Source organism: Brachyistius frenatus, unplaced genomic scaffold (genome assembly GCF_029030835.1).
Source record: "Brachyistius frenatus isolate BFR_SWC_R1_liver_20210118 unplaced genomic scaffold, ASM2903083v1 Contig_70, whole genome shotgun sequence".
Taxonomy (NCBI): Eukaryota; Metazoa; Chordata; class Actinopteri; family Embiotocidae; genus Brachyistius; species Brachyistius frenatus.
Genome location: NW_027210669.1, coordinates 1,371,511 through 1,399,462, shown reverse-complemented (window position 1 = coordinate 1,399,462; position 27,952 = coordinate 1,371,511). Strand labels below are relative to the sequence as shown.

The 27,952-nt window shown below is 42.0% G+C and overlaps 1 protein-coding gene across 4 annotated transcripts in view; it reads right to left on the bottom strand.

Annotated features, from left to right (window-relative positions):
• arap2 (ArfGAP with RhoGAP domain, ankyrin repeat and PH domain 2) overlaps nt 1-27,952 on the bottom strand; it is a 113,259-nt gene that overhangs the window by 33,752 nt on the left and 51,555 nt on the right. For all 4 annotated transcript variants that reach the window (XM_069707667.1, XM_069707665.1, XM_069707668.1 and 1 more), the window contains exons 14-16: nt 23,459-23,633; nt 12,414-12,542; nt 4,863-5,007 (exon numbers count right to left, since the gene is read on the bottom strand). In XM_069707667.1, the coding sequence (XP_069563768.1) occupies nt 4,863-5,007; nt 12,414-12,542; nt 23,459-23,633 (449 nt within the window). The remainder of the gene's footprint in view (nt 1-4,862; nt 5,008-12,413; nt 12,543-23,458; nt 23,634-27,952) is intronic.

Here is a 27,952-nt window from a genome sequence, read left to right as displayed (position 1 = left end):
CAGTCGGCCAGATGTGTTTCTAATGGCTGTATAAATAACATTTACAAATAAAAACATTATTCGCTCTTCATAACATCTGCTGCTATCATTAGGGACTTGGCTTATGCTTTAATCATGAACCATTATCAGACTTCTTGCTCGGGAGCTGTAGTGCATGCAGACACGCACACACACACACACACACACACACGCGCGCGCACACACACTCGATGCAGTGGGAGTGTGAAGTGCGTGAGCAGGGAAAGGATGGAGACATCTGCTTCTTCTTTGTGTGTTTGTACCACTTCCAGAAGAAAATAAAGAAAAAGTTTGTTGTCAGAGGGAGCAACTTTTTAACTGAATCATAATCTTGACGGAGGAAAAGTGAGGAAAAGTGATTCAGGAGGGGGTGAGGGTGGGGTGGGGGTGGTGTGTGTGGGGGTGGTGTGTGTGTGTGTGTGTGGGGGGGGGGGGGCAACACAGGAAGCGGCAGTTAAAGCTGCAGCGCTCGTCCGCATCTCCGCCGGAGTAAACAGGAAATATCGCAGCTATAAAGCCCTGATGCTTCTGTTAAATAATGCTCAAGCTAAGGTTATGTTAATGAGCAATATGACGAGGGAGAAGAAATAACAGAGAAGCCTGTGTTTACATGCACGTGTGTGTGTGTGTGTGTGTGTGTGTGTGTGTGTGTGTGTGTGTGTGTGTGTGTGTGTGTGTGTGTGTGTGTGTGTGTGTGTGTGTGTTTATGTCAAGCCAGGTTGAAGCTCTGTAATATATGAATTACAAGTGCAGTAAATTGTAATTTTAGCCAATAAAAGAAAATAAATCATGAGAGGTTTTTTGTGTTTGTGTCTTCAAAGCAGCTTCAACATCACAACATCTATGATTTAGTGGAGGAGATGCAAATGAAGCATTTCAAACAGGTTTTAATGGCGTAGGTGTACTTTGTACATGTACTGTCTGTGTGTACTTTGTATATGTGCTGTCTGTGTACTTTCTATGTGTGCTGTCTGTGTACTTTCTATATGTGCTATCTATGTGTACTTTCTATATGTGCTGTCTATGTGTACTTTCTATATGTGCTATCTATGTGTACTTTCTATATGTACTTTCTATGTGTGCTTTCTATATGTACTTTCTATGTGTACTCAACTCATATTAAATCTGATTTTAGTGATTCGAAATATTTTTATATTTTCTATAGTAAGGAATTTGATTCTTGAAAACTTTTGGTGGACAATGTAGTTTCAAAATCTGTTCCATGAACTCAAATGAAAAACTAAATACGAGTTCGAAAACGTTTTAGCGCAAAAAAACAATAACGGGAAGAAATGGGCGTGGCCTAAAGCACTTGAACTTGTGACAAGTGGTTTAGGGTTTAGGAGCTTTTCGACAAAACGTGTTGGCCTTTACTACAGCGCCCCCTCATGGTTGGCATGTGTCATTGCATTTTACAAGACACTTGGCAGGGTCACCATCTTCTTTTCAAAGTTCACCTTTGCACCACTGACCGTTGAGACCCCAGCGAATAATACAAACACGGACAAGAACATGGACACGAATACAAAAACGAATACAAACACGGACTCGAATACGAATAAGAACATGGACACGAATATGAATATGAACACAAACACAGACACGAATACGAAAAACGAATACAAACACGGACTTGAACACGAATACGAATACGAACACGAATAAGAACACAATTACAAAAACAGACACGAACATGAACATGAATAAGAATATGGACACAAACACAACCAGGAATACGAATACAGACACAAATACGACTACAAATACTAACATGGACACAAAAACTAATACAAATACGAACGTGGACACAAAAACTAATACGAATAAGAACATGGACACAAAAACTAATATGAATAAGAACATGGACACAAATATGAATATGAATACGAATACAAACACGAATACGAAAAACGAATACAAACACGGACTCGAACACGAATAAGAATATGGACACAAACCCGACCACGAATACGAATACAGACACAAATACGAACGTGGACACAAAAACTAATACGAATAAGAACATGGACACAAAAACTAATACAAACACGGACTTGAACACGAATACGAACACGAATAAGAACACAATTACAAAAACAGACACGAACATGAATACGAATAAGAATATGGACACAAACACCACCATGAATAAGAACATGGACACAAATATGAATATGAATATGAATGCGAATACAAACATGGACACAAATACGAAAAACGAATACAAACACGGACTCGAACACGAATAAGAATAAGAATATGGACACAAACACGAATACGAATACAGACACAAATACGAACATGGACACAAAAACTAATACAAACACGGACTTGAACACGAATACGAACACGAATAAGAACACAATTACAAAAACAGACACGAACATGACTACGAATAAGAATATGGACACAAACACGACCACGAATACGAATACAGACACAAATACGAATACAAATGCGAACATGGACACAAAAACGAATACAAATACGAACGTGGACACAAAAACTAATACGAATAAGAACATGGACACAAAAACTAATACAAATACGAACAGGGACACAAAAACTAATACAAATACGAACGTGGACACAAAAACTAATACGAATAAGAACATGGACACAAATATGAATATGAATACGAATACAAACACGAATACGAAAAACGAATACAAACACGGACTCGAACACGAATACGAACACGAATACGAACACGAATAAGAACACAGACACAAATACGAATACAAATACGAACATGGACACAAATACGAACATGGACACAAAAACGAATACAAATACGAACGTGGACACAAAAACTAATACGAATAAGAACATGGACACAAATATGAATATGAATGTGAATACAAACACGGACACGAATACGAAAAACGAATACAAACACGGACTCGAACACGAATACGAACACGAATAAGAACACAATTACAAAAACAGACACGAACATGAATACGAATAAGAATATGGACACAAACACGACCATGAATACGAATACAGACACAAATACGAATACAAATGCGAACATGGACACAAAAACTAATACAAATACGAACAGGGACACAAAAACTAATACAAATACGAACGTGGACACAAAAACTAATACGAATAAGAACATGGACACAAATATGAATATGAATACGAATACAAACACGAATACGAAAAACGAATACAAACACGGACTCGAACACGAATACGAACACGAATAAGAACACAGACACAAAAACTAATACAAATACGAACGTGGACACAAAAACTAATACGAATAAGAACATGGACACAAATATGAATATAAATACGAATACAAACACGAATATGAAAAACGAATACAAACACGAATAAGAACACAGACACAAATACGAATACAAATACGAACATGGACACGAATACGAATACGAATACGAACACGGACACTAAAACTAATACAAATACGAACACGGACACAAAAACGAATACAAACACGAACATGGACACAAAAACTAATACGAACACGAACACAAAAACTAATACGAACACGAACACGGACACAAAAACGAATACAAACACGAACATGGACTCGAACACGAATACGAATAAGAACATGGACCCAAATATGAACACGAATACGAATATAAACACGGACACGAATACAAAAAACGAATACAAACACGGACTCGAACACGAATACGAATACGGACACGAATAAGAACACAATTACAAAAACAGACACGAACATGAACATGAATAAGAATATGGACACAAACACGACCATGAATACGAATACAGACACAAATACGAACATGGACACAAAAACTAATACAAATACAAACAGGGACACAAAAACTAATACAAATACGAACAGGGACACAAAAACGAATACAAATACGAACACGAATACAAAAAACGAATACAAACACGAACATGGACTCGAACACGAATACGAATAAGAACATGGACCCGAATATGAATACGAATATAAACACGGACACGAATACAAAAAACGAATACAAACACGGACTCGAACACGAATACGGACACGAATAAGAACACAATTACAAAAACAGACACGAACATGAATACGAATACGAATACAGACACAAATACGAACATGGACACAAAAACTAATACAAATACGAACAGGGACACAAAAACTAATACAAATACGAACAGGGACACAAAAACTAATACAAATACGAACAAGGACACAAAAACGAATACAAATACGAACACGGACACAAAAACGAATACAAACACGAACATGGACTCGAACACGAATACGAATAAGAACATGGACCCAAATATGAATATGAATACGAATATAAACACGGACACGAATACAAAAAACGAATACAAACACGGACTCGAACACGAATACGGACACGAATAAGAACACAATTACAAAAATAGACACGAACATGAACATGAATAAGAATATGGACACAAACACGACCATGAATACGAATACAGACACAAATACGAATACAAATACGAACATGGACACAAAAACTAATACAAATACGAACAGGGACACAAAAACTAATACAAATACGAACGTGGACACAAAAACTAATACAAATACGAACACGGACACAAAAACGAATAAAAATACGAACATGGACTCGAACACGAATACGAACATGGACGCGAATACAAAAACCGACACGAACACAAATACGAACACGAACACGAGCACGAATAGGAATAAAGAAGCGTATGGATACAACAGGGCCTCGGCACTGCTTGGTGCTTGGACACCTAAAAAGCTCCGAAAAAGTTGTTTCTGATGCTTCAACAGTTCGTGTTTTTAATAAATAAGGCATTTTCCCTAACTGCTGGTTGTGTGTGTGCGTTCGTACCCAACTCCGGTCATGGTCTCCGTGTTGCTGACGGCCAGGCTGACCACTTCGGCGACGTCCACCCTGCCGATGGCTGAAGGGCTTCGCTCGCTGTCGTAGTAACTCAGGAAGCCGCCCTCCAACGTGCACCAACGGCGCGCCATGTCTGGAACACGATCATCCACACGTTAGAAAAGCGCTGTCCCGAGAACAGTCACTTCGATGGACATACAGCTTTAACAACAAAATCAGCCATTTATCACAAACACTTTTGCCGATCTGGCATCCCGATAGGTAGGACAAACAAAGACCAGCTGATTAGGCTACGAAAAGGACAGTTAAAGGTAGTGAACCTAAGAACGATTGGAAATAGTGTTGGAAAAACTTAATACAATATGTTAAAAAACAAAAAACAAACAAGGGCTGAACTTTCCTAAATGCATTTAAAAGACTTTATTACCAATGATCCTAACAATTAAAATGGTAAAGAGGCCCACTTAGACTACATATGAGGGAACCCATGTTTGTGCTGTGTCATCGTACGTCATTGCAACGCGCGGTTTGTTAACTTTGGCTGACATTAGACTGAAGGAGACATTTCCAGACTCTCATTACGTAGTTGGACACAAGAGACGGCCTCCTCTGTCCAATAACGCCAACGCGCTAACTTCACACAAGACGTAGCTCTTGTTCCCGATGCGCCCCTCAATATGTCGAGTGCCTTTATTGGATTACTTCAGCAGAACCACACATGTACATGCTGATAAAATTGAACAAACTGGCTATTATTTGGAGAGTCAGAAAACAGCAATTAATTAGAGGCTGCAATTTGAGAGATTGGTTTGTGAACAATTAGCCCGACTCCAACCCTATTTAACACAGCTAATGACTTTCTGCGAGCTGAGACAGCACTACCGAGAAATCGTTTAAAAGTTCAGAGATAAGACACTTTCACACATGTGGCAGTGTCATAGGTCTCTCTCACACTGTGGAGTGAGCTTTTCTTCTTTTTCTTCAGAGCGCACTGAAGTCGTAAACCGAATTTTTTTTTGTTTTTATCCAAAGCCAAACCAATCAGATGTAAAGACAACACCGGCACCTGAAGGCCAGAATTTCAAGCCAAAATCCTCCCAAAATTAAACCGTAAAGAAAAAAAGAGCATCCGTGGGTTAATTAGTGAAAGTGGAGTCCAAAGTGGGACTGGCAGCGTTTCCAAATGATCTAAAGATGTTTTGGCATGCGGGAGGACAACATTTATCTGCTGAACGACAGATTCGAGTCAGCCTGGAAACTTTACGATTCTAATCAGACCAACTCGTGTGAAGAGACGACGGGATGTCACTTTTCAGTAAATATATACAGTACGGGAGGGCGCACACACACACACACACACACACACACACACACACACACAAAATTAAAACTGTTAAGAGACTCCAAGTACCGAGCAGATTTCAATCAACAAACATGATCTCGGTGGAAAAGCTGGAAAACACACAACATTGTCTTTCATGACTGTCTGACTGTGCAATTTACATAGCCAATGAGCATGAAGTTCATGAAAACCTACCTAATTTTGGATTTTCAAAGTCACCGTGCCATCTGTTTTTTTTGTTCCGCAACAAACACGCGCACGCGCGCACACGCACACACACACACACACACACACACACACACAAGCAGCATCCCACCCAACACCCCCTGTCGCTTGCGACTCCAAAGTTTCCACTGTATTCATCTCATGAATATGCTAATGTTGCATTCCTCTGCCAACTGTGTGATGTTTCTGAAGGAACAGATATAGTTCCAATAAAAAGGAAGTGTCTACAACTGGCTGTTAAAAGAAAAAAGATGTGATAAGCATGGGAAAGGAGGATGTCAGTTTTGCTCTTTTCACCCTTGCACTGCCTCTCTTTATGGTTCTATCTGACTCTTCTTTGTGTTTTCTGTTGGTTCGTTTCTGGTTTTTTTAAAGAAACAATTTAGACAGGATTCGGCAAACAGCCATAAAACCGCAAAAATGATGTTTACTGTGGCATTTAAAAAAATACTGTCCCTCTGACCCCACTTCAATTCAAGAAAAATAAAAAAAAAAACATTCGAGCAGCTGAAGATTCATCGCCTGTGTTTGAAACTGAGCGAGGTTGTTGTTTTTTCAGGTATGTGTGGGATAGACCGAGATAGACTTTGGTATTTAAAGCCATTACCAATCCAATCGCTGACTGGACACAGTGTCGTCTTGGTGATGGAAAAGATTGTGAAGCACTTTTTGTTTCAAATACGAGGTTTTGCAGAAAATGTCATGTCCATCATTCGCACAGCAAAGGAGAGTTAAGTTCTTGTTTTGTGCTCCATTTCCCAGTAATGCTGTTGTCCTTCCTCAAATTGGGTAATAACCGATTAGTCTCCGTTGTACCGTGTGAAACCTCCACACAATCATTTTCTGAAGAGGCACACTTGATTTTCTAACCGAAGTCAGTTTCTATCACGAGCTGCTAAAAACCTGCAATTTCGTTGATCATTTAAAATGTACTATGACACAGTATTTCGCTAACTAACGGTTTCCTGGGGTTGTTTTTAGGGAGCTGAAGTAAAGTGCTACTGTGGAGACAGCTAACGTGTACGGCAGCGGTTCCCAAATTGTATATATATCATCTATATATATATATATATATATATATATGAAGAGGAGTCGTAGTTGGCAGGTAGCTGCCAAGTGGCGCCAATTAAAGCAAAAGGTACTCTTAGCTCATGAGGCCTCTAAAAATGATTCAAATAAAACAATAATCATGAAGAAACAATCAACCAGTGGACGCCCGACACCCGGTGACAAGACATCGGTTTGTCTCAAGGGCCATAAAGGTTGTGAACCTCCGGTCGAGGTCAAGTCCCAATGGGTGAAGACCTAGAAATATGTAAATGAAGGGACATTAGAAATATGATTAGATCTTATTCTGAAGTTGGCCTACGTGGCATCTCCATCTCGTCTCCTTGAACAGACAACGTCCGACGAACTTTTCCATCCACATCGAGCACACGGAGAAAGCGGTTTTAATTTCCTCTCCGTGCCACTCCAAGGACAAAGACACTAAAAAGTCCACTGTGAATCCTGGAAGCAAATTGCTGTGGGACCGTGGGTCCAGACAGTGTGGACACATGGACGGGGTCCCTCCTCGTATAATCCGTTTTTTGAAGAATTATCCTAATAATGGCCGGCACCACCACAACCACGCGCAGATGCTCGGGCCGTAATTTGCCTCAAAAGACGGAGGGGAGGGAAAAGACGAGAAGCCAAAAGGTGCAGCGAGACAAAATATTTGACAAATGGAGTTCCTGATTTTGTCAATTGTGAATAAACATGTCAGGGATTTTGGCAGATTAAGAAAAAGACAGCAGCAGGAAGGAAGATCGATGTCTCAAGACAGCGAATAGACAACAGGTGCGACGCCTCCATTACCACATCTACTGCTGGTGTGAATGTGGAAGAGCTGCAACGAGTCTGATTCACTTGAATTCTTCAGCTATGTTGAAATCTGTGGCACAAGTTGCTTCCTGACGCAGCAGTGAACGCTCCTTTGGATGGCTCGAAGATATTCCACCGGGAAACTGGTTTCATCAAAACTCCGCACATTACCCAGTCACGAGCATCCTCTCTCGCTTCTTTGTTTGGGGATCGGCGTTTCCTTAGCGAGTGGGATACCACTAGCACCAGTGCAATAGTGGGAACAATGGTGCTTGATTTACAATCAAGCAGCTGCGTCCATTGCCAGCTGTTCCCCCACACACAGCGACGGCCCCGTGGCCCAGCCGCTCTCCACGGGAGTCCAACCAGCCGCCAGAGACGACGCTAGCGGAAGCCAACCGCGGTACGTTCCTCCACCAGCTCAAATTGGGCCAATTAGCTTGTACACCGAGAGAGCTCCCCGCCTGGCTTGTTTTTCCATTTGCAGAAAAGCCTCCAAATCTACAATGAGGAACCTCCTCTCTCGCTTTTTCAGCTGTGTTTTTTTGTTTGTTCCGTTTTTCTCTCCCCTCAACTCCTTTTGCTTTTCACCAATTGGTAAAATGAGCTGAATGCTCCAAGTTTGCAAGATGAGCAGGTTGATGAGACAGATCAAGTCATCAATGGAGCAATTACACCGTCGTATTGTGCAACGACTGAGTTGTAGAACATGTTTATTTAAAAAGTTTTGACTCTGATTGTGTATCAAGCTTTATTTCTAGCTGCACTCCGCCAGATTCACCCAATGTCCCCCTAAACTTCTCTTTTTTTTTTTTTATCGCCATCGCACAGACACCCATTTCAGCATCCATCGAAATAGCAGGCTGTGCCCCTTTTCCACCGCATCACCCTCTTCCCTTCGCTCACTCTCCCACCTCTACCCCGTCCACCAATCTTCTGCCTATCTTGCCATCAGCCTAAAATATCTGCGATGAAGACATCTGCTGGACAGCTTGTCAGGGGGGCTAGAAATGGAAATCGAGAAACTGAAGGGATCTGAACGATCTGTCTGTGCCAGAATTACAGCCCACTTCATTACAGGGAGGAATGGACAGATATGGCATAAGATAAAGTAAAAAAAAACACTATCTGCCATGTATTTCTGGCTGGAGCAGCAGCACTACTCATTCATTTAGGCAGGCAAGAGCACAGTATCAACAAAAACACTCCAAGCCGAATATTAGATGAAGTCAAATTGTTTTTATAGGCTTTGTGTCCTCCTCTTAAACTATAAAACAGAAGAGCGTAGATGTGACCACTTGAAAAATGTAACATTTGCTGACAACTCATTTTTTAAATACAAACCATGAAGAAGATTTGGTTCATTGTCCAAAAACCTGACTGCAACTCATTGAATTGTTCATATGGCCTCAGATTTGTGTCCTCAATAAACGAGTTAACATTATTCTGCTTCCTTCTCTCTCTCTCTCTCACTCTCTCTTTCTCTCTCGTCCATCCACACCCTCCCCCCTCCTCCCTCCCTCCCTCCTCTCTCTCTCTGGCGGTTACGTTGCCCGGCCAAAGCCGAGCGGCCGCTGATGAGGAAAAGACAAAACTAATCAGAAATTAGGGCGACCATTTCCCCGCTGCCACTCACCATTCCAGACAGTGACTGCCTACTGTCCTCCACAAGACCGGCACCAACACACACAGAGAGTACACACTCGTACATGTAGGAGTAGCATGAGTCAGACTTCATTTGTGCGGGAATCAACTGTATAAACCCGATATGGAGAGGAGCACAACGCAAGACAGGAAACAAGTAAATAAAGTGCAGCAGCAACAAACAGCTTGACAAATTTTTAGCAACAAGGACAACTTGTTTTTCTCATTCTAATTCAGTTCTTACGAGACCGAACACGCTGCTCGTAAATGCTAAATAGGATGATATTTTATTCCATTTCAAAGGACCGGCACAACGATCCTCCATGCCGCCGCCTCTGTCAAAGCCATTACCAGAATTGCTTGCCAAATTAATTTACGTCATACTCTGAATTTAGTTAGATGAAGCACAAAAGCCGATTGGATGTCGTCTCCAGACCAAAGTAAAAAAAAAAAAAAAAAGGTGAAGTTTAAGACACTGTGGCAGAGTGCTTTTATTAAGCCCTCAGCACAACCCATGAATTATTAAGAACTTGGGCACATCTATAGACCATCAAACCATTAGCCTGGAAGCGAAAGGCATCCTGGAGTACATTCAAAAATACCTCATCCCTCCGTGCTCACAAAGTCCTGACAGCGCTTCCTTGTGATTGAAGAAGTTGGAGCACATTGAGTTTTTAAACCCGACCCCTCTGAATTTTTCAGCAGCTGCAGCTGCAGTTAAAGCGCCATTAAAGCACAAAAGCCAAACTCGTACGGCTCTCCATAATAGATGAAATAACAAGGTATTTATCGGCCGAAATATTACGAGCACTTATGTGAAGGGAGACTGCCTCGGGTGGGCGTGGTGTCTGTGAGCAGTACAAAATGCACAACGCTCACTTGAATGGCCCTCAACAAAATGGACACCTGTAAGCATCACGTCATTTCAAATATTTACTGTAGGAGGAGGAACAAATCACATGCTGTCTCTCCGACAGGGTTTATACACAAACAGGTCTGTTTCTTTTAGAAGTTAGGAATGCTTACTTAAAGCTGCTCTAATGAATCATTTATATCACACTGGCTGAATTTACCGTGGAATATACCCTCAACTCTCCGAAGCGTTTTGGTTCTGAAACTTCGCTGTTTTGGTTGAGTCCCACGGCTCTCGTAGCATTTTCAGGCAAAGCAGGCCGTTTACAGCAAAAACACTCTGACCAAACCCTGTTTCCTACCTGCTAGCACAAGATCAAACAGCTGGTAAACAGAGTGGATCGCTTACCAGGTAACCAAAAACGTCTTTGTGTGCTCCCGGGGCTTTCTGATCCGTCCAATCAGCCGTCTCACAGGATTGTAGCACGGCGCACCGACGGGACGTAAAGTTCACGGGACTATTTACCAGGAACTGCAAATAACCGTTTCTATGGTTTTTTTTTACATTATGTGAGAGGTTAGTGTTTGAAAATGTCAAACTTATTTCAGGTTTCTTAGCCCATCGTTATTCTGTTGAGATCCCAATGTTCCCAGTGAGTACAATTTTATCAAACCCAATATACAGTAAATAATGGACAAAAACGATCAAATGAAGAGCTGAGATATACACGCAAAACATTTGGAATTATCCTTTAACAAATGAAGTGAAAATTAATTTCATTTGTTCCGAAAATGAGATTTCCACGAGATGAATTTTTCTCCCATCTCCTCTTAAGGGGCAATTTCCCAGACTTCAGTCGTGCTCATGAGCCGGTTCGTACGACCGCCAATGAGAGCGGAGCGTGAGCCGAGTGATGGAAACAGAGTTGGAGACTTAATCCGGTGGTAGGTAGCGTTTCTCCGCCATCCCCCTCAACTCACTCCTCCATTATCCCAGTAACCCTCATCCCCCGGAGGCAGTACCCCAAAGCTGGCTCCTTCTCCTAATTACCCGCGGGCCCCCAGGAACGCTGCAGCTGTTTGGAGGAGTGGGACCATTGCAGAGCAGGAGGTGCAGCAGCACCAGCAGCTGAGGAGTTTGGGTGGGAAATAAAACCTGATTAAAAGTTTCAAACTGCCTTCGAAGACAAAGGAAGAAGTTTTGGAGGAGGCGTCTAAAGTATGTTTAGAAAGGAGTTGTTCTTGCATTTGATTTTTTTTTTTTCTGTCGACTGACCCCCGTGAGCCTCGTGCCTCCGCAGAGCGTTCACCGCTGGGTCGTCTAACGTACTCCTCTCAGACAAGAAGTCCTGCAGGACCGACGCGGAACACATTTGAAAGACAGATTCATTGATCGTTTTGACTGGACTGTTTGCTGTACGGATTAAACGATTGGCAGTTTGACAGCTGACAGACTGACACTGATTGATCGATCAGCGCTTTAGTGGAGTGGACCTCTGACAAACACGCAGTTTAAATTGCTTGCAAATGGATTGATGGATTGATTGGCCTTGCCCGGGAGGGAGGGGGGAGGGAGGGGGATAGGGGGCTCGCAAAACGGCATTTACGCTCACCGTCTCTTCCGCGCCGATCCAACGTGGCCCTGGCAGGGCCAGATGTAGAGATGTAGAGGAATCCGTCCATGAAGAGGGAAGCGTCGGACGGGGAGGCGCTCTCCGACCACGGCTCCAGTCGAGGGAAATCTACCGGAGGGAGGGAGACACAGGAAGATCAGCGAGGAAATGGGTTTTTCCCAAAGAATGTAATGGTGGCAGCGTCACCATCTCACTTTCACCTGCAGCTGTAATATCTTTAAATAATTCGTTTCTATCTTTAACCCTCAGTGGATTCCAGCCGGATTCACGGGAAACCAGGTATCTCGGGGGTTTCTGCGGTGGTTCACCAAGCCAAATATAAACACATTTTATGACACCATGGAGGATGCAATCTATTTCATAATCATGCCAAAGTATTGAAGTATAATATGAATATTAGAGCCTAACTGATTTTATCAGCCAATATTGTCTGATCAGCGTGTATGTTGTCCGATATGCACTGATATTGAAATGTTCTTTTTAACAGAACATAATGCGAAGAAAAAAGCTTTAGGTCATTTAGATTTAGTAGTTTAATTTTGGACTTCCTTATTTCCATATCGGCCCCAAAAATCCAGTGTCAGTTATGCTCTATTAAAACATATCACAATAGGCAAAATCAGATTCAAAATAATCTATGGGCCAAAGATGTTGAGTCTATTTCACTGTTATTACAACATTACAAAAGCAAAACTCGTTATATGTACATTAAAATGCTCAGATTATTCAAACAATCAATTATGTTCATACAATAAAGATGAATAGCAATGAATTATTTAATCAGCACATAATTGGTAATAAATCAATGAATCAAGTTTGCATTCATCTGTATTACTGCCATATGCATGTAGAATTTATCCCTAAAGGTGTCCAGCTTCCATCGAGTGTCAAATCCCCAGCCGACATCCCATAATGCTGGATTTTCGGATTTGAAAAGTGAAAATGTTTTTTGATTAAGATGGCACTAACACCAGATGTGATCTGAGCTTTTTCTTCCACAGTTATTCACATGACTGAAAAGGCTGTCCTTCGGCCTGAAAACACGGATTCCTGGACCTGCATTATGTACGCTTTCAAACTACTGAAGTACCCTTAAGCAAGACACTGAAGCCCCATCAGCTTCATGATTGCTGCTCTTGAACCTCTGCTCTGACCTCCTCGTGGAGAGTATTTTCCCGTGGGCATCAATAAAGCAGAACAGTATGATTATACAAGCTGCTGTTTATTTAGTCATGACTTTGTCACATGGTCACTCGGTGGCAAAGTCAAAGATAAGGTATTCTGAGAGGCTCAGGCCTGCATGTACCGTATCTGTCCAAACTGGGTTTTACACTCCGTCCTCGCTTCATCTTTGTCCATGTAAATTAGAAGTCCTCCTCGCTCATTTCCCTCCTCTCCTCTTGGTCCCACATTCAACCTTATCATCCTCAAATTCAATTAGCTTCAATTCTAGGGGTTCAATTTTCTGCCAGAGTCTTCGCAATATCTTAAAGATTTTATCTTCACTACCTCCAAGCTCCATCATCAAGCAAGGTAAAATAACTTTAATTGAAACCACTTTTAATTGAAGTGACATTTCCACCGTTTGCTGACGCCTCATCTCAGGTCCACGTATCACTCCACGGAGAATGGGGGGAAAAAAATCAGTTAATTTACGAAGACAGCTAATTCTGAATATGTCTTTGCTCTATGTGTGGACTCATTATGTCAAACTCATTAATAGTGTTCACATGTGCAATAATAATCTTTGCTTTACAGTAAAGAATTAATAAATGGCGCTATTATTCTGGAAAATGAACCAAATGGATGTGGTTTAAAGCCTCATATTCTAAAACGATGATAACGTGAAATTAAAGGCCATTATGGAGAACTTTTACAATCATCTAAAAAGTACAGTTGAAATTATAAATCCATCTCCATAAATTTAAATTCTTGAGAGTCGATTACTTTGACTTAAAACTCCAATTAGGACCATTTATATTGCAGGATCGTATAAATTTGTCAACCACACCAGACAGCTTTCATCCCGCAGTGTTTAATCCTGGAATATCTTTGTATTATCGCAGCTGTTTTAGGCTGATGTCACAGACTACAAGTTGGCAGTCAGACTGCTTTATGCTCATTTGTTGGGTTTGAGGGTTAAATAGTATTTTCTTGAATCCAAATTCGGTAGGAATTTCATGCATCAAGTCCATACTTATCAAATACTTTCGAATCCCACGTTTTATGTGATCCACTTTTCAAGTTACTCAAGTTATAAATTAGATCTTTAGGTTTAGAGCTGTGATGAACTGTTGAGAAGACAGAAATACTACAGTTCTTTGCTATTACATTAATCAGCATCAACGTTAATGAATTTGATGTGTACGAAGCTGTAACAATTTCTACTCATATTTTTAATAATACTACTAAACATACTTCAATTAATATAATTTCCTGCATGTGATGACTCTCTTATTTTGCTGTTGTACAATCCTGTGCACAAGTTTCAGGCACTTGAGAGCGTTAGATTCTCAGTAATTAAAACTTTTCTTGGCGTTAGTTTTTAAAGCATCCCCACTTTTAATTAGCCTAAAACTGCCAACTTACTAATTATGAATGAGAACTGTAAGGATTAAAGGACCAGTGTGCAGGATTAAAGGGGATCTACTGGCAGAGGTTGAAAATAATAATCATGATTATGTTTTCATTAGTGTATAATCACCTCTAACGAAGAATCATGTTTTCATTACCTTTAAATGAACCCTTTGTATCTTTGGATTCCTTTCGTGGCAGACATTTTGACTCGTCTTTTCAGGGACAGCATGGGTGTATTAATGACGGCTTAGTTTCATTAAGTTTCCCAGAAACATCACCAAGCGGCCACCAATAGTGACGTCAACCACTAGTTTGTGAACTGCCTTGTTGCCAGTTCAGAAAAGTTTGGAGCAGGGAGTGACCATATTTGGCATGTGGACGATCTGACTCAGCCAGCAACAATGCGTCCATCCCACCGATAGCGGAAACCTGACTAGACAACAGGCCTGTCAATCAAACAGACAGGCACCCAAAACACAACTTTTTGAGGCCTAATTTATAATCAATGGCGGTATTATTTTTAGATGGGGCGCAATAAAACTAATGAAAAGGAGTGACTTTAGCTAACAACACCAAAATAACAATAAAAAATGTTTTATTTATTTTTGTATTGCATTAGCAAAGTTCAATGGAAGATTATGGAGCCGAAGGCTTTTTGGAGCCAACCCCTAGTGGCCCTCGGTGGTGTTGCACTTCATGGCACTTTTACATTGGCCTCATATTTCAGACCCGGAAGATACATCCACTTTTATGGGACAAACCAAACACTTGTTTCGAGAGAGCGCCATTCGAGTTTGGTTGCCATCTACAACCTCACCACTAGATGCCACTAAATCCTACACACTGCTCCTTTAAAGTAAAATGAACCCTTAAAAAAATGCACCATCACTCTTTGTCCATTCGCAATCTAGCTCGTAGCATTCAGCAATCCAATAAACAACAACCTTTCTGGCACCACGCAGGCATTTTTTATGCGCTTATGGCTATTTGTAACAAGTGCAATATATTTTTGATGTGCTGCCAAGGGATGCAGAGCCAAGTTAGTTAGCAACATCTGTAATCTAGCCGTGAATCTAACACAGCGGACGTTGTCTGCCAATAGCAGCGTCGTAAATATATGGAACTTGACATCAATTTTCACCATTAAACTGCAGAGAAGTGAGTCTAACACACACACACACACACACACACACACACACACACACACACTCCTCCAAGCACTCAGGTTGACAGAATGTAAATAAGCCAGTGGTTTGATGCTGTATCACTTGTAACAAGGCTCTCTCTCTGTGAGCCTTCTAAACAATCCCTCTGGGCCCCTAAAGCTGGACTCTGTCAAGATGGGACTGTGTGATGTCTGTGGGGGCGGCAGTTGAGAAGTCTGGCCTGTGCTGATTGGCTCAGTCCCCAGCGAAGGGAGGTGACATGACATAGTGCTCAATTAGCCATCTGGTCGCCCACGGCAACGGTCACAAAGTGGTCCCCGACAAGCAGTGGACAGTGGGATAATCAGAGGAGTCTGCCTACTCACGCTCGCACACACACACACACACACACACACACACACACACACACACACACACACACACACACACACACACACACACACACACAACATATGCAAGAACAGAATAGATAACCACTACAGATAAAAGAGGCCAGAAGTTTCCAGGTGTAAATATAAATATAAAAAACAGTCATTCACCTGATTATAGAAAAGAAACTACTTTTATTTATTGAGCTATTTTGCCAGAGCAGACACACACAGGCTTTCTGTGTGGATAATAAAAAGATAGACACACACACACACACACACACACACACACACACACACACACACACACACACACACACACACACACACACACACTTTTTAGTTTTCTCCCAATAACAGTCTTTGAATTAAAACCATCTACAAACAGACACAAAAATCTGCGTTTGACCTCCCGACCATCTAACGGTCCTGTGTACAGTCGTGAGTTAGTAACAAACGTAAACAACGTCAACAAGCGCATAAAAAAAACAGCCAAAGTGTTACGATGTCGCTAACAACACAGTGGAAAAGAGACAGGCCTTTAGATTTAGTGTGTGTGTGTGTGTGTGTGTGTCTATCTTTTTATTATCCACACAGAAAGCCTGCTGGATAAATTTTTAATGTGACGCAAGATTCGAGGCGTCGGGGATGCTCGGGTGGCAATAATAAAACTTCTTTGCCTCCAAATCCGCAGTGTGTCATTTAAGAAGAGGCGGAGTGATGTCAACAGTAAGAGGCATTGCTGCTGCATGGCTTGGGTTTTACAGTGCAGCGGCCTCCTGGGTGGAGCGAAGAGCCGCCATGAAACACAATTTACATGTTTATATTGTTCTGTTTACAGTTTAGGGCATCAGCTGATGCTTTGATCCGGGTATTGTCGGCGAGGCAGCTGGCAGGGGTTCGCCGTCTTTCTACAAGACACAAGTTGTTGAGCTCAAAATTTGAAGGCTTAAAACTATTTGTAGAAGTTTAGCATCGCACAAACATTGTTCTCTGGCAGTTTTTGTTCACAGAGGAGTTGAACAGTGGTGGAGAAAAAAAAATGGTGTCTCTTTATGGCCGAGTCTGTTTTCACTCTATCTGTAGTTGTGGCCAGTGAATGGAATCATTCACACAGCTGCTCTACTTCAATTGTCTATATGCGCAAATTGGTGAAATGAATATGTTTAAGGTGAAATGTTTTGCTCACACCCAACTCTGCAGTTTTCCTTTCAGTCTCTGAACGTGTTTTTTCGGTCAGTGCCCACAACTTTATTTTTACGCTTTTACCTTAGAAATCTTGTAGATTCACTGTATGTTGCCTGCCGAGTTTACGATAACAGACCTCCCCGACTCCGGCTTCAAATCCAGAGCGTTTGCTCGCTGGCATCGTCGCAACTTTCATGAAGCTCCATGTCTGAGTGCACACACTGAACATCGGATTTGAATCGACAGTTTTGTGTACATATTACGGATCTTCACACACCTGTAAATCTGAACACGCATATTTCAAAATGAGTCTACGTACTGCACAAACTCGCAAATCTGCCTATAAACACATCGACTGAGATAGTTTCACAACTCTCCCAACACATTTGCAGATAATGTTGCAATGACAACAACCCCATATGATGTGTTTATCAAGAAGGACTTCTTATTTAGAGTGGAAGTTTTGTGGAGACACTAATTATTGGGGGAATTGGCGCTGCTGTAGATGAGCTTTTTAAAAAGCTGTATCAACACACCACATACATTTTTGACAGTTAATTTTATTTATTTGGTCCATGTGGCCGCCTGAATGTAGCATATGGGAATACAGCCATACACATAAAACATAATAAAGGAGCTTAAAAATATACAAGACACCACCGCGGCGGAAGCCTCTGACTATAAGGGATAGAGCCTTTATTAAAGGTGCCCTCGGGGGTCCCTAAAATGTGAGGAGACACCGCCGCTGAGAGCTGCCATTGACTTTTTTTATAAAAAATGTTATGTATAACCTGGCATGGAAATATGCAAATGAACACGCTCCTACAGTATCCCAGGGTACTTCGGGGCGAGCAGGTGTGGGCGACAGAACGAGGCCCATCGAGGCCCACGTGAGCGCACTCACATATACGCAGACGGAGGTGAGCTAATGAAGTGGCCATGCTCCGCTATCAGTGGATGTCCTAACACTGGAGCAACAAATGAGCCGCTGTGGAGGGAATGGACTGTGGAGGGGATCTGGGAGAAGCCGGCTGTCAGCTTTGTTTTCATTCTCTATATCCAGGGGAAAAGGAGGGTTTTTCCTAGTTTTATTTTTTACAAACTGGGAGCGCGATTCGCTCTGCGAGGAGAGACAACCACGATGTTCTCTTCTGCACACCGAGAAGGAGTCCAATTTAAATTTTAGTTGTTTGTTAGGGGGGAGAGTGAATTTAGGGAAGAACATGTGATTCAATATAGTGTCTGTTTTACAGAACTATATGCTGGTTGGAGTGAACCACTTAATGTGGCTGCTTGTTTTACAAGATACATGAATGTGTGATGTGCCTTTTTTGTGGCGTTGCCGTGAAGAAGTCAAAAGAGACCCCTCGGGTGGGAAAACAGCGATTGTTTATTGACAGAACTCGATGGAAGAGAGACGTAGTGACAAGTGTAAAAGTATCTGGCCAATCCATCTGTAAGTTCGTACCGGCCCGGTCCAGCTAATGTTATCCCCCAGAATGTTTGAAACTGAAGTAACTGAAGTAACGTCTACAGAGTCCAGGACGACATCGTGACCTCATGAGGTCGGGAAAGCAGATTAGAGAGACTTGATTATTTCAGACGGGGGAGACCCCAAAAAGAATGAAAATTCCTTCCCACTTTGGTCTTAAACTCCCCGTCCAGCTTATTGCTTCATTACTGGAGGCTTTCTGAAACATTTCAAGAGTCTCCGTTTCCCCGAGTTGGACACAAAATGTGACGTGTCCTCGGTGAAGTGCGCACATGCCAGGTGCTGCTGTTGATCACGCAACATGGCTTCCAATATTTCCTCAGCTTAAACGTGCTCCATTCGCATAACTTTATGTGCGACCAAAGTTCCAGTCTTGGAAGTTGATTGACCCTCGTGTATCTGTCCTCATGTCACCTCGCCCGTGTGTGCAATCATTATTATTCGACAGTAACTCCAGGCTGAGGTCTTTCAAACAACTCTGAACTCAGTTTTGTCCTCACTATTGGCTGCTATGTGTCCCCCTTTTATTCTTCCTTCTGTCAACACCACGCCATACAGATGGGATGGTGTCATATGGGTATTGAGTTGTTCCCAGATTCTGCCAGACACAACACTGCACACAACAACGGAAAAAGTTCAACTCCTGTTTAATCAAAAACCTCGGGGGGCCGCATGCACCAAAACAACGCAGACACCCCTTTTCTACAGCTTTGTGTGATGTGACGAAGTGTCCAACAGCAGGAAAATGTCAACAACAAAAAAAAAGGCATCTGGAAAAGATTTAATCTTTTCATCACACCGCTGTTTTGTCTTTTAACAACATGAAAAGATTCCACAATATAAAAACAGCAGCACAGTGTGATTCTTTGCCTTTTATCTTTAATTCTTGACTACATGTGTCTTATGTACAGTCATGATGAAAACACACATTAGAACTTGGCTGTAGATTTTCTCCCAGGTTATGTTAAAGCCCGAGTTGTGGATACGTTTTTTTGAGATATTAAAAAGATAAGGCTTATGATCATCTTTATTTTTGTTCTCAACAAATCCCCTGACAAGACCAATATTTGCAATAAATTTGTCTGTCACTTGTCTGTGCTTTTTGTTCCAGCCTGTCTGTGGGGCACTCAGCCCCAAAATCCATCAGCAAATAATATCAAATAATAATAATAATAATATTGTCGTGTCACTATAGTTTTCGTTACACAAACAGAAGAAAATGTCGCATTTGTTGGGGACTAAAAGCAGCAAGACTTGTTGATTCGATCGCTTTATTATTGTTTTTTGGTCTTTTTATGGGATATGCCATCAGAATAATGAACCTTATTCACACATGGTAACGATAGTTTCGTTAAGCTGTGGCTCTTCAGGGATAGATATCCTGGTTCTACCAAGATTGGCAGCTTAAACTTGGTTAATGTGGGAAAGCGTGAGATTATTATTATTTTTTTTTAAACGAAATCCACTGTTTTACTGGGACAGTATGTCACTTTGACCGCCTGCAACACGCCACACAATCCCCACAGCTTCCACACTCAAACTTCCTGCCATGCTAAATAAAAAGGCACACAGCTTCCTGCTTTGGTACCTAATGCTGGTATTGAACATAAATCATGGGACTGCAGAACTGTCACATATAAATGTCATTTCATGGGATACTGGGCTGGTATTTCAGGATATTAAGAAAAGATTGTGGTTCCACGTTATAAGTTTCACACATAAAAATATATTTAGGGCTACATTTTAATCATCTAAAATAGCAACAGCACATGGTGCAAGTGCCAACCAACGTCTGCTAGTTTAACGGTGGGTAAATTGAATGCAAATTAGCACAAGGTTCAAGGGCTCTTAATTAATCGTGGGTGTGTTTTGGCCGTGACATGAAATAAACCAATCAGAGTGTAATTTCCAGTTTTCTATAAGAGCTATGTTTGCTTGTACTTCAACAGATTGCTAGTATAAAGGCAGATTTGCCACGTAGTAGGAAACAAAAACGCTTCTCTGGAGGCAAAACAGATGTGTTTGTGAGCAGATTGATGTACACAATAATAATGTAGTAAATAGGTATCTTTTTAATAGGTATCTTGTGCCGCCGTCGAGCAGCAATCTACCATGAATGGCATGAAGTGACCATATTTGGACGAGTTGGGCGGGAGCGAGCGATGAATCTGACTCGATCTCTGAGGACACGACGCCCGCCCACCTGCAGCAGACTCCTGACTGCACCACAGGCCCTCAAACACACCGCTTTTTGAGGTCTAAAATCGAATTAACAAGGGAATTGTTTTCAGATGGACCATCAAACAACTAATAAAAAAACTGTGACTTCAGTGAATGACAACATAATGAATAGTGGAAAACTATTTATTGACTTTGTATTACATGAGAGAAGTTGAATTGGGAGTTAATGGGGCCAGAGTCATTTTGGAGCCAACCCCTAGTGGCCCTTGGTGGTATTGCACGTTAAGGCACTTTTTTCAGACCCGGAAGCTAAGTCCACTTTTATATACAGTCTATTACCGTGCATCCCTCTGTGAGTGTGACCTATGTGTGTTGTGTACTCACCTATGTAACCACATATTATTATATATACTTCTTTATAATGTGCCCTTAAAAAAGCCCTAAAATACTGCATCATTGACTTAAGACCAGGTCTTTATTGGTCAATCATGCAGCCTGGCCACACCTCGTTTTAAGGCCGAGACGCCACTATGATGCCACATTAATGGACACAAGTACATTTGGTGTTTAAACAGTGTGGGAGCACTGGACTGAAAAATGGTCTCAAACTAGCTGAGACACCTCCGTCTTGGCACGGCTTTGAATCGGATGTAAGACCGCAATTAACCATAAACAAGACGCCATCCTTAAGGTGGCGTCTGAACCCGAGTTAACCTCACTGTTAGGAGCAGCTTCCTGGTGTCATTTAGTCCCAACTAGAAAAGTGCTGCACTGACTTGTTGTCCCTGCGGCAAAATCTCCACTGCAGCCACAGAACAGAGTCAATCTGTCAGAGTAACATGTGGCTCCTCGGTACCTCTCTGACCCGGGTCCTGCTTGTCCACAACAGTTGGTCAGCTTATTTTGACATCCATCTCAACAGGAAAAGTCTGCTCCGGTCTTCTGTGTGTTTTTTTAAAGATGAGGCCCTACAACTTCCTACAACACATAATGAGCATACAGACACTGCCTGTATGTACATTTCACATGGACAGTACCACACCAGTGAATGTGTGTGTGTGTGTGTGTGTGTGTGTGTGTGTGTGTGTGTGTGTGTGTGTGTGTGTGTGTGTGTGTGTGTGTGTGTGTGTGTGTGTGTGTGTGTGTGTGTGTGTGTGTGTGTGTGTGTTTTGTCTGCCTGTCTGCATGCGTGTCTTCCAGCAACACCTCCTAGTAATGGCCATCACCATGGTGACCAGGTGACCCACACTAGCAATTAGTGAGTCTCTAACAGGCTCGGCGCCGGCGAGCGTACACAGATGCGCCGCATACATTATGTAAAATACAGTCCCTGAGAAAGTCCGCCCCTCCCGACCCCAGCCGACGGCCTCTCTCGCTCCTTTAATCTAATACATTCTTGTCATCAGCCCTGTGTGGAGGCGCACCAACAAAACACGCACATCACGAGGAAGCCGCACGACACGGCACATCTGTGCTCTGCCTCCGATGCCAGGAACACGAGGTGGGTAATACAAAGGAGAAATGGGTGAAAGTATGAGAGAAATAGAAAAAAAGAAAATCGGAGAGACAGAACTTTAAACTTAAAACTCGCTGGCTGCAAATTTGTGGGTTTTTATGCCATCATTTCCTATTCATGGCGAAAAGGAAGAAAAAAAAACTTCCCACTGTGCTTTTATGAATGTGGCTGCACGGCGGTGAGTACTAGTTTTAAACATGATTGACTTGTTAAAGTATAAAGATAATGGGCAGAATATATGTGGCGCCAACAGTGGTAAAAGTCCAACTTGCACACCTAGTTTAAGGCCCTTTTCACAGATTTATGAGAGCCTGTCAGCTTTTTTTTTTTCTTTTCTTTTTTGTAGCTATGGCCAGGAGAATACACGAGTAATTATTTTTCATGGCTGCTCTTTGCGACGCAGCAGCTCGCCTAGGTTGAACATCGAGCATGGAAACGTTTCCTGTATTTATAACTTGTATTGCTATCATTATTGAAATTAATAATATGGCACTCTGAAGGGAGGGGGGAGGGGGGGGACACACAAAGTTCCTTACCGGATAGTTTGTTCTGGTGGAGGAACTCCATCTGGAGCTTCTGTCCAGCCCGTTGAGCCAAGAGGTACGGGGTGGAGAAGGTTGGATCCCCGGTGGCACACATCACGTCCGCCCCGCTGAACACGAGCGCCATGGTCTGCAGCATGTCAGGCGACACCACAGCTGCGCACAGCGCCTGAATATATAAAAGAAGACACAAGAGCCCGTGAGGAGTCTGTGTTGTGCTCGGTTTACGACGGGTCCCTCGGGACCTCGACACCATTCACAAAAGTCTTCGATAATGCATGCGTAGGATATTTCATTTGTTATGTGTATCAAATTCTTGAGGATGATTTTTATCGGTCACAAATCTTATTTATTAAAGCTGACCTGTCACTTAACATTTCCTGCTGTGATAGCCTAATGAAACATTGAGAAAGTGGAGCAGCGGCTCATTGAATTTCTAAGTAGCTTTTCTATGGCTGGATTTATAACTCTAAAAAAATTTCACTTCCCAGACAATGAAGCAGTGAAAAGCCCAAAAAAAAAGCAAGTACCGGCTCACTTCCCCGGTGCAGGAGGAGCAGCCCGGCGTTAACATGCGCGTCTATGTGTGCGAATGCCAGGTTGATAGAGGACAAAGAGTCTATAAAGCGGGTCGGAAAACCATATAAAGTTTAGAATTGAGTTCCATTCGCTGATCTCCAAAGAGAAGTTAAAATATGATCAAACTTTAATGCTCCCTGTGGGAATCATTAAAGCTCTAATCCCTGTGAAAAAAAAAGGCAATATAGCAAATAAGAACAGGACAAATGGGCCATATTAAATATAATGAAACTAACAATTTCCAGGAAGAGAAATGTGGGAATAAAGACATGAAAAACACTGAAGTGAGCAAGAGAACAGCAGCAAGCAAAGACAACTACAGTGAATATGCTGTTTGAAAACACACCAAATATACAAGATATACACAACAATATGAAACTAACAAGTACGACAATATTATAGTTTAAAGGAAGATGCTTGTTTAAGAATATGTGTATATATGAGTGTATATCATGTATAAAAACACTTTTGCTTTACATGCTTTCAAGCAGTATGGAAATTTGTAAATTAATAATTACATACAAAATGTATTGAGCTGAACTGTATGAAGTTGCCAGGTGAAAAATATATATCAGAATGTGTGAAAACTATGTTACAGTATCTATAATAATAATAATCTACACATCATATGTTTATATGCAAACACAGTGACAGTATGTCACCATTAATAATAACACTCGCTAAAGGAACTTTGTCGCATCCAGTTTAAAACGTATAACAAAACTAAAACATGAAATTGAAATGTAATTTTTTAACTCCCTAAATGAGCAGTCTGCAGGAATTATTGGCATCTAGTGGCGAGGCTGCAGATGGCAACCGACTAAATACTCCTCGCCTCACGCTACCCTTCGAAGCGTGGAGGAGAAATTCTGATGGCTGCAAAAAAGTGCAAAAAGGCCCTTTTCTAGAATTGTTTGGTTTGTCCCTTCAGGACTACTGTAGAAACATGGCGGTTCAACATGGACACGCTCACTATGTAGATACTTGGGGCTCATTTCAAAGTTAAGAAAACGGAACATTTCTTAGCTTCGGCTGATTATATACAAACGAAAACTAAACCAAATATTAGAATCCATTTCTGGCAGGAGATCACCCCCTAAATCCTACACACTGGTCCTTTAACGGAGACTCAAGGCTTTCATATTCACTACCATCTCTAACAGAAGGGGGGGGGGAGCCTGGGATCAGTTAAGTTGAACGAACAAAACAACAACCGCAACAGCAGACCGTGATAGGCCGAGACACCTGTCAATCAAAGCACATCTCAAAGACTCTCATGAACTTCGAAGACGCCTTTAATGGAAGAATATAGTTCAGAAAAACTGCCACCGAGAGATAAGACGAAGACAGAGACAGAGTTGACGCTAACCGCTTGTGAGTCTCACTTCTTCTGTCTGTCTCCTTCGGTAAAAGCCTCTCAAAAAGGAGCTTTGACCTTGATTCAAACACAGACTGAATGTTCTTCAGCAGGAGTTTCCAGAGGATATCAGAAGAAGTGCCGTGTGAGACGCCGCTGCTCCGGCTTCAGGTCGGCACGAGCACCTGTTAAGGTAAATTTTCGCTTCTTTACAGTCTATAATTTGTGCTTTAATAGCGGCAAATGAATCACATCCACAGTGTGTGTGTGTGTGTGTGTGTGTGTGTGTCTGTGACGTCTAGCAATGCAGACAGACTTTGCAAGAAGTATTTACCTGGTTCAACACAGCGATTCAGGTAAGAGAAGCGAGATAAAGGAGCCGGAGGAGTACAGTCTGAGCCGAGGAAAATATTTTCTTTTCTCCCGTCTGTCTCCTCCTATCAGTCCAGTCAATTGATGTGCCATCGCGCACAACGACCCGCAACAAAGTGGATCAACAGAGGAGTCGAGTGGCAAATAGCGGAGTTTTCAGCGAACAACCGCCGCTTTCATCGGGCGAGTCAGTAGGGCCGCATCGATCCGCCGCAAACAAGCAATATCCGTCTGAAAGTGAGGCGCGTCGAGCCTAGTGCATATACACACAAAGTGCCTGTCAATAGCACCGTGACCGCCCACACAAAGGGCCTGCACTGGGATAAAGATGCTTAAGTATGTGGGATTTTTTTTGTTTTGTTTTTTTTCCCCATCGCCATGAGGATTTATCTTCATCAGTAAGAAAAAAAAAATAGAAAAATAAATACGCAGAATGATGTCATTAGTTTAGTCTTTTTTTTTTTTGTCTGGCACACTCGAGACGGGGTCAGATTACGGCAAAACAGTCCCATGCAACCTGGCCTTATTCTGTACCATCTCTGGAAATGACCTTCCGTGTCATAGCAATTACCGTCGCCACAAGAGAGTTTGTGTGTGTGTGTGTGTGTGTGTGTGTGTGTGTGTGTGTGTGTGTGTGTGTGTGTGTGTGTGTGTGTGTGTGTGTGTGTGTGTGTGTGTGTGTGTGTGTGTGTAATGATATAAGAAGGTCCTTTGACACCTCAACCCCTCTCTAGGTCATGTGGTCTGCGGAGACCGCGGTGGAGGTCACTGGGATATGAGCTGCTAATGGGGAACATGGGACTAAGAAACGGCGACGGATGGATCGCAGACAGGAAAAAAAAAAAAAAAAAGATGCATCTTAACACAATCAGCACAATCGGTGGAGATCATGTAAGGACATATGTCGACGCAGTCGCCTATAAATCACTTCACGACCTCATTTTTTTTTTTTTTACCATTACTTTGAAATTACTCTTTAAACGGCAATTTCTTGCAGTCGCGGCGCCCAGTGAGTTTCACGACCCCTGAGCCCCTAAAAAAACCTGTTAAAATGCCATCGAGTGATTTCTAAATCGCATGAATGTCAATGAGGAAATTGCGAGTATCATTGTCTTTGTTCCGGAGAGGACTCCCGAAGGAATAGGTTTTATATAGCTTCTATTAGTTCATATTCATACTCGCATTACAGTTAGCAAATGTGACGCAGAACTGGAACGACGTGTCCAATGAGATTAGACTCGGTGTCCTTGTTTGCAGTAAAAATACTTCTTTATGTGCTGCTTGTGATTTATTACTTCATGTTGAGATAACTGTTTTAAAGAGGGTTTATTGTTTAGCGCACATACGCACACGTATGTGGAGCCCGGCTGTGTATAATAGCTTTATGACACATTGATCCCTATCAAATCTGTTGAGCCCATTTATAAAGGAAGAGCAGACAGCAAAAGAGCACACACAACCACCCTCTTCCCCAACTACACACACACACACACACACACACACACACACACACACACACACACACACACACACACACACACACACACACACACACACACACACACACACACACACACACACACACACACACACACACCTCTGCTGGCCAGACCCATTTTAAGGCAGCCACACTCTTTATAGTGTCACACTTCCTCCTTCTACATCACCCTGCAAAAAAAGAAAAAAAAGAAAAGAAAATATATATGTGTGTATATATATATATATATATATATATATATATATATATATATATACCCCCACTAGAGCAGCAAATTCACACGTCTTCAAGTGGAGCAACACACATGTTCACACACATGTACACACTCCCCCACACACACACAAAAAGCCAGGCAAAGCCGCAATAAAACCAACCCAAGCGTTTCTGTTGTGGATCCTAATCCACTTTTCCACTTAGCTAGCTGGTATATCTCTTCCTTAGTTTCTCGCCTCATTCCCCTTCTTTCCGTCTCCATTTCCATTCCTCTCTTTTCCGCGCAGGAAAACAATACGGAGGGGGGCGGGGGGCCTGATCTGCGTAAATGCTGATGCAGGTGGAAAACTTCTTCGCTGCTTTGAGCTTTTAAGACCCTCTTTTTAAAAAAGGAGGCCAGAAGAAGAAGAAGCAGGGGCCCCCCTCCACCCCCCTCCACCTCCCCCCCTTCTTTTTTTTTTTTTTTTTT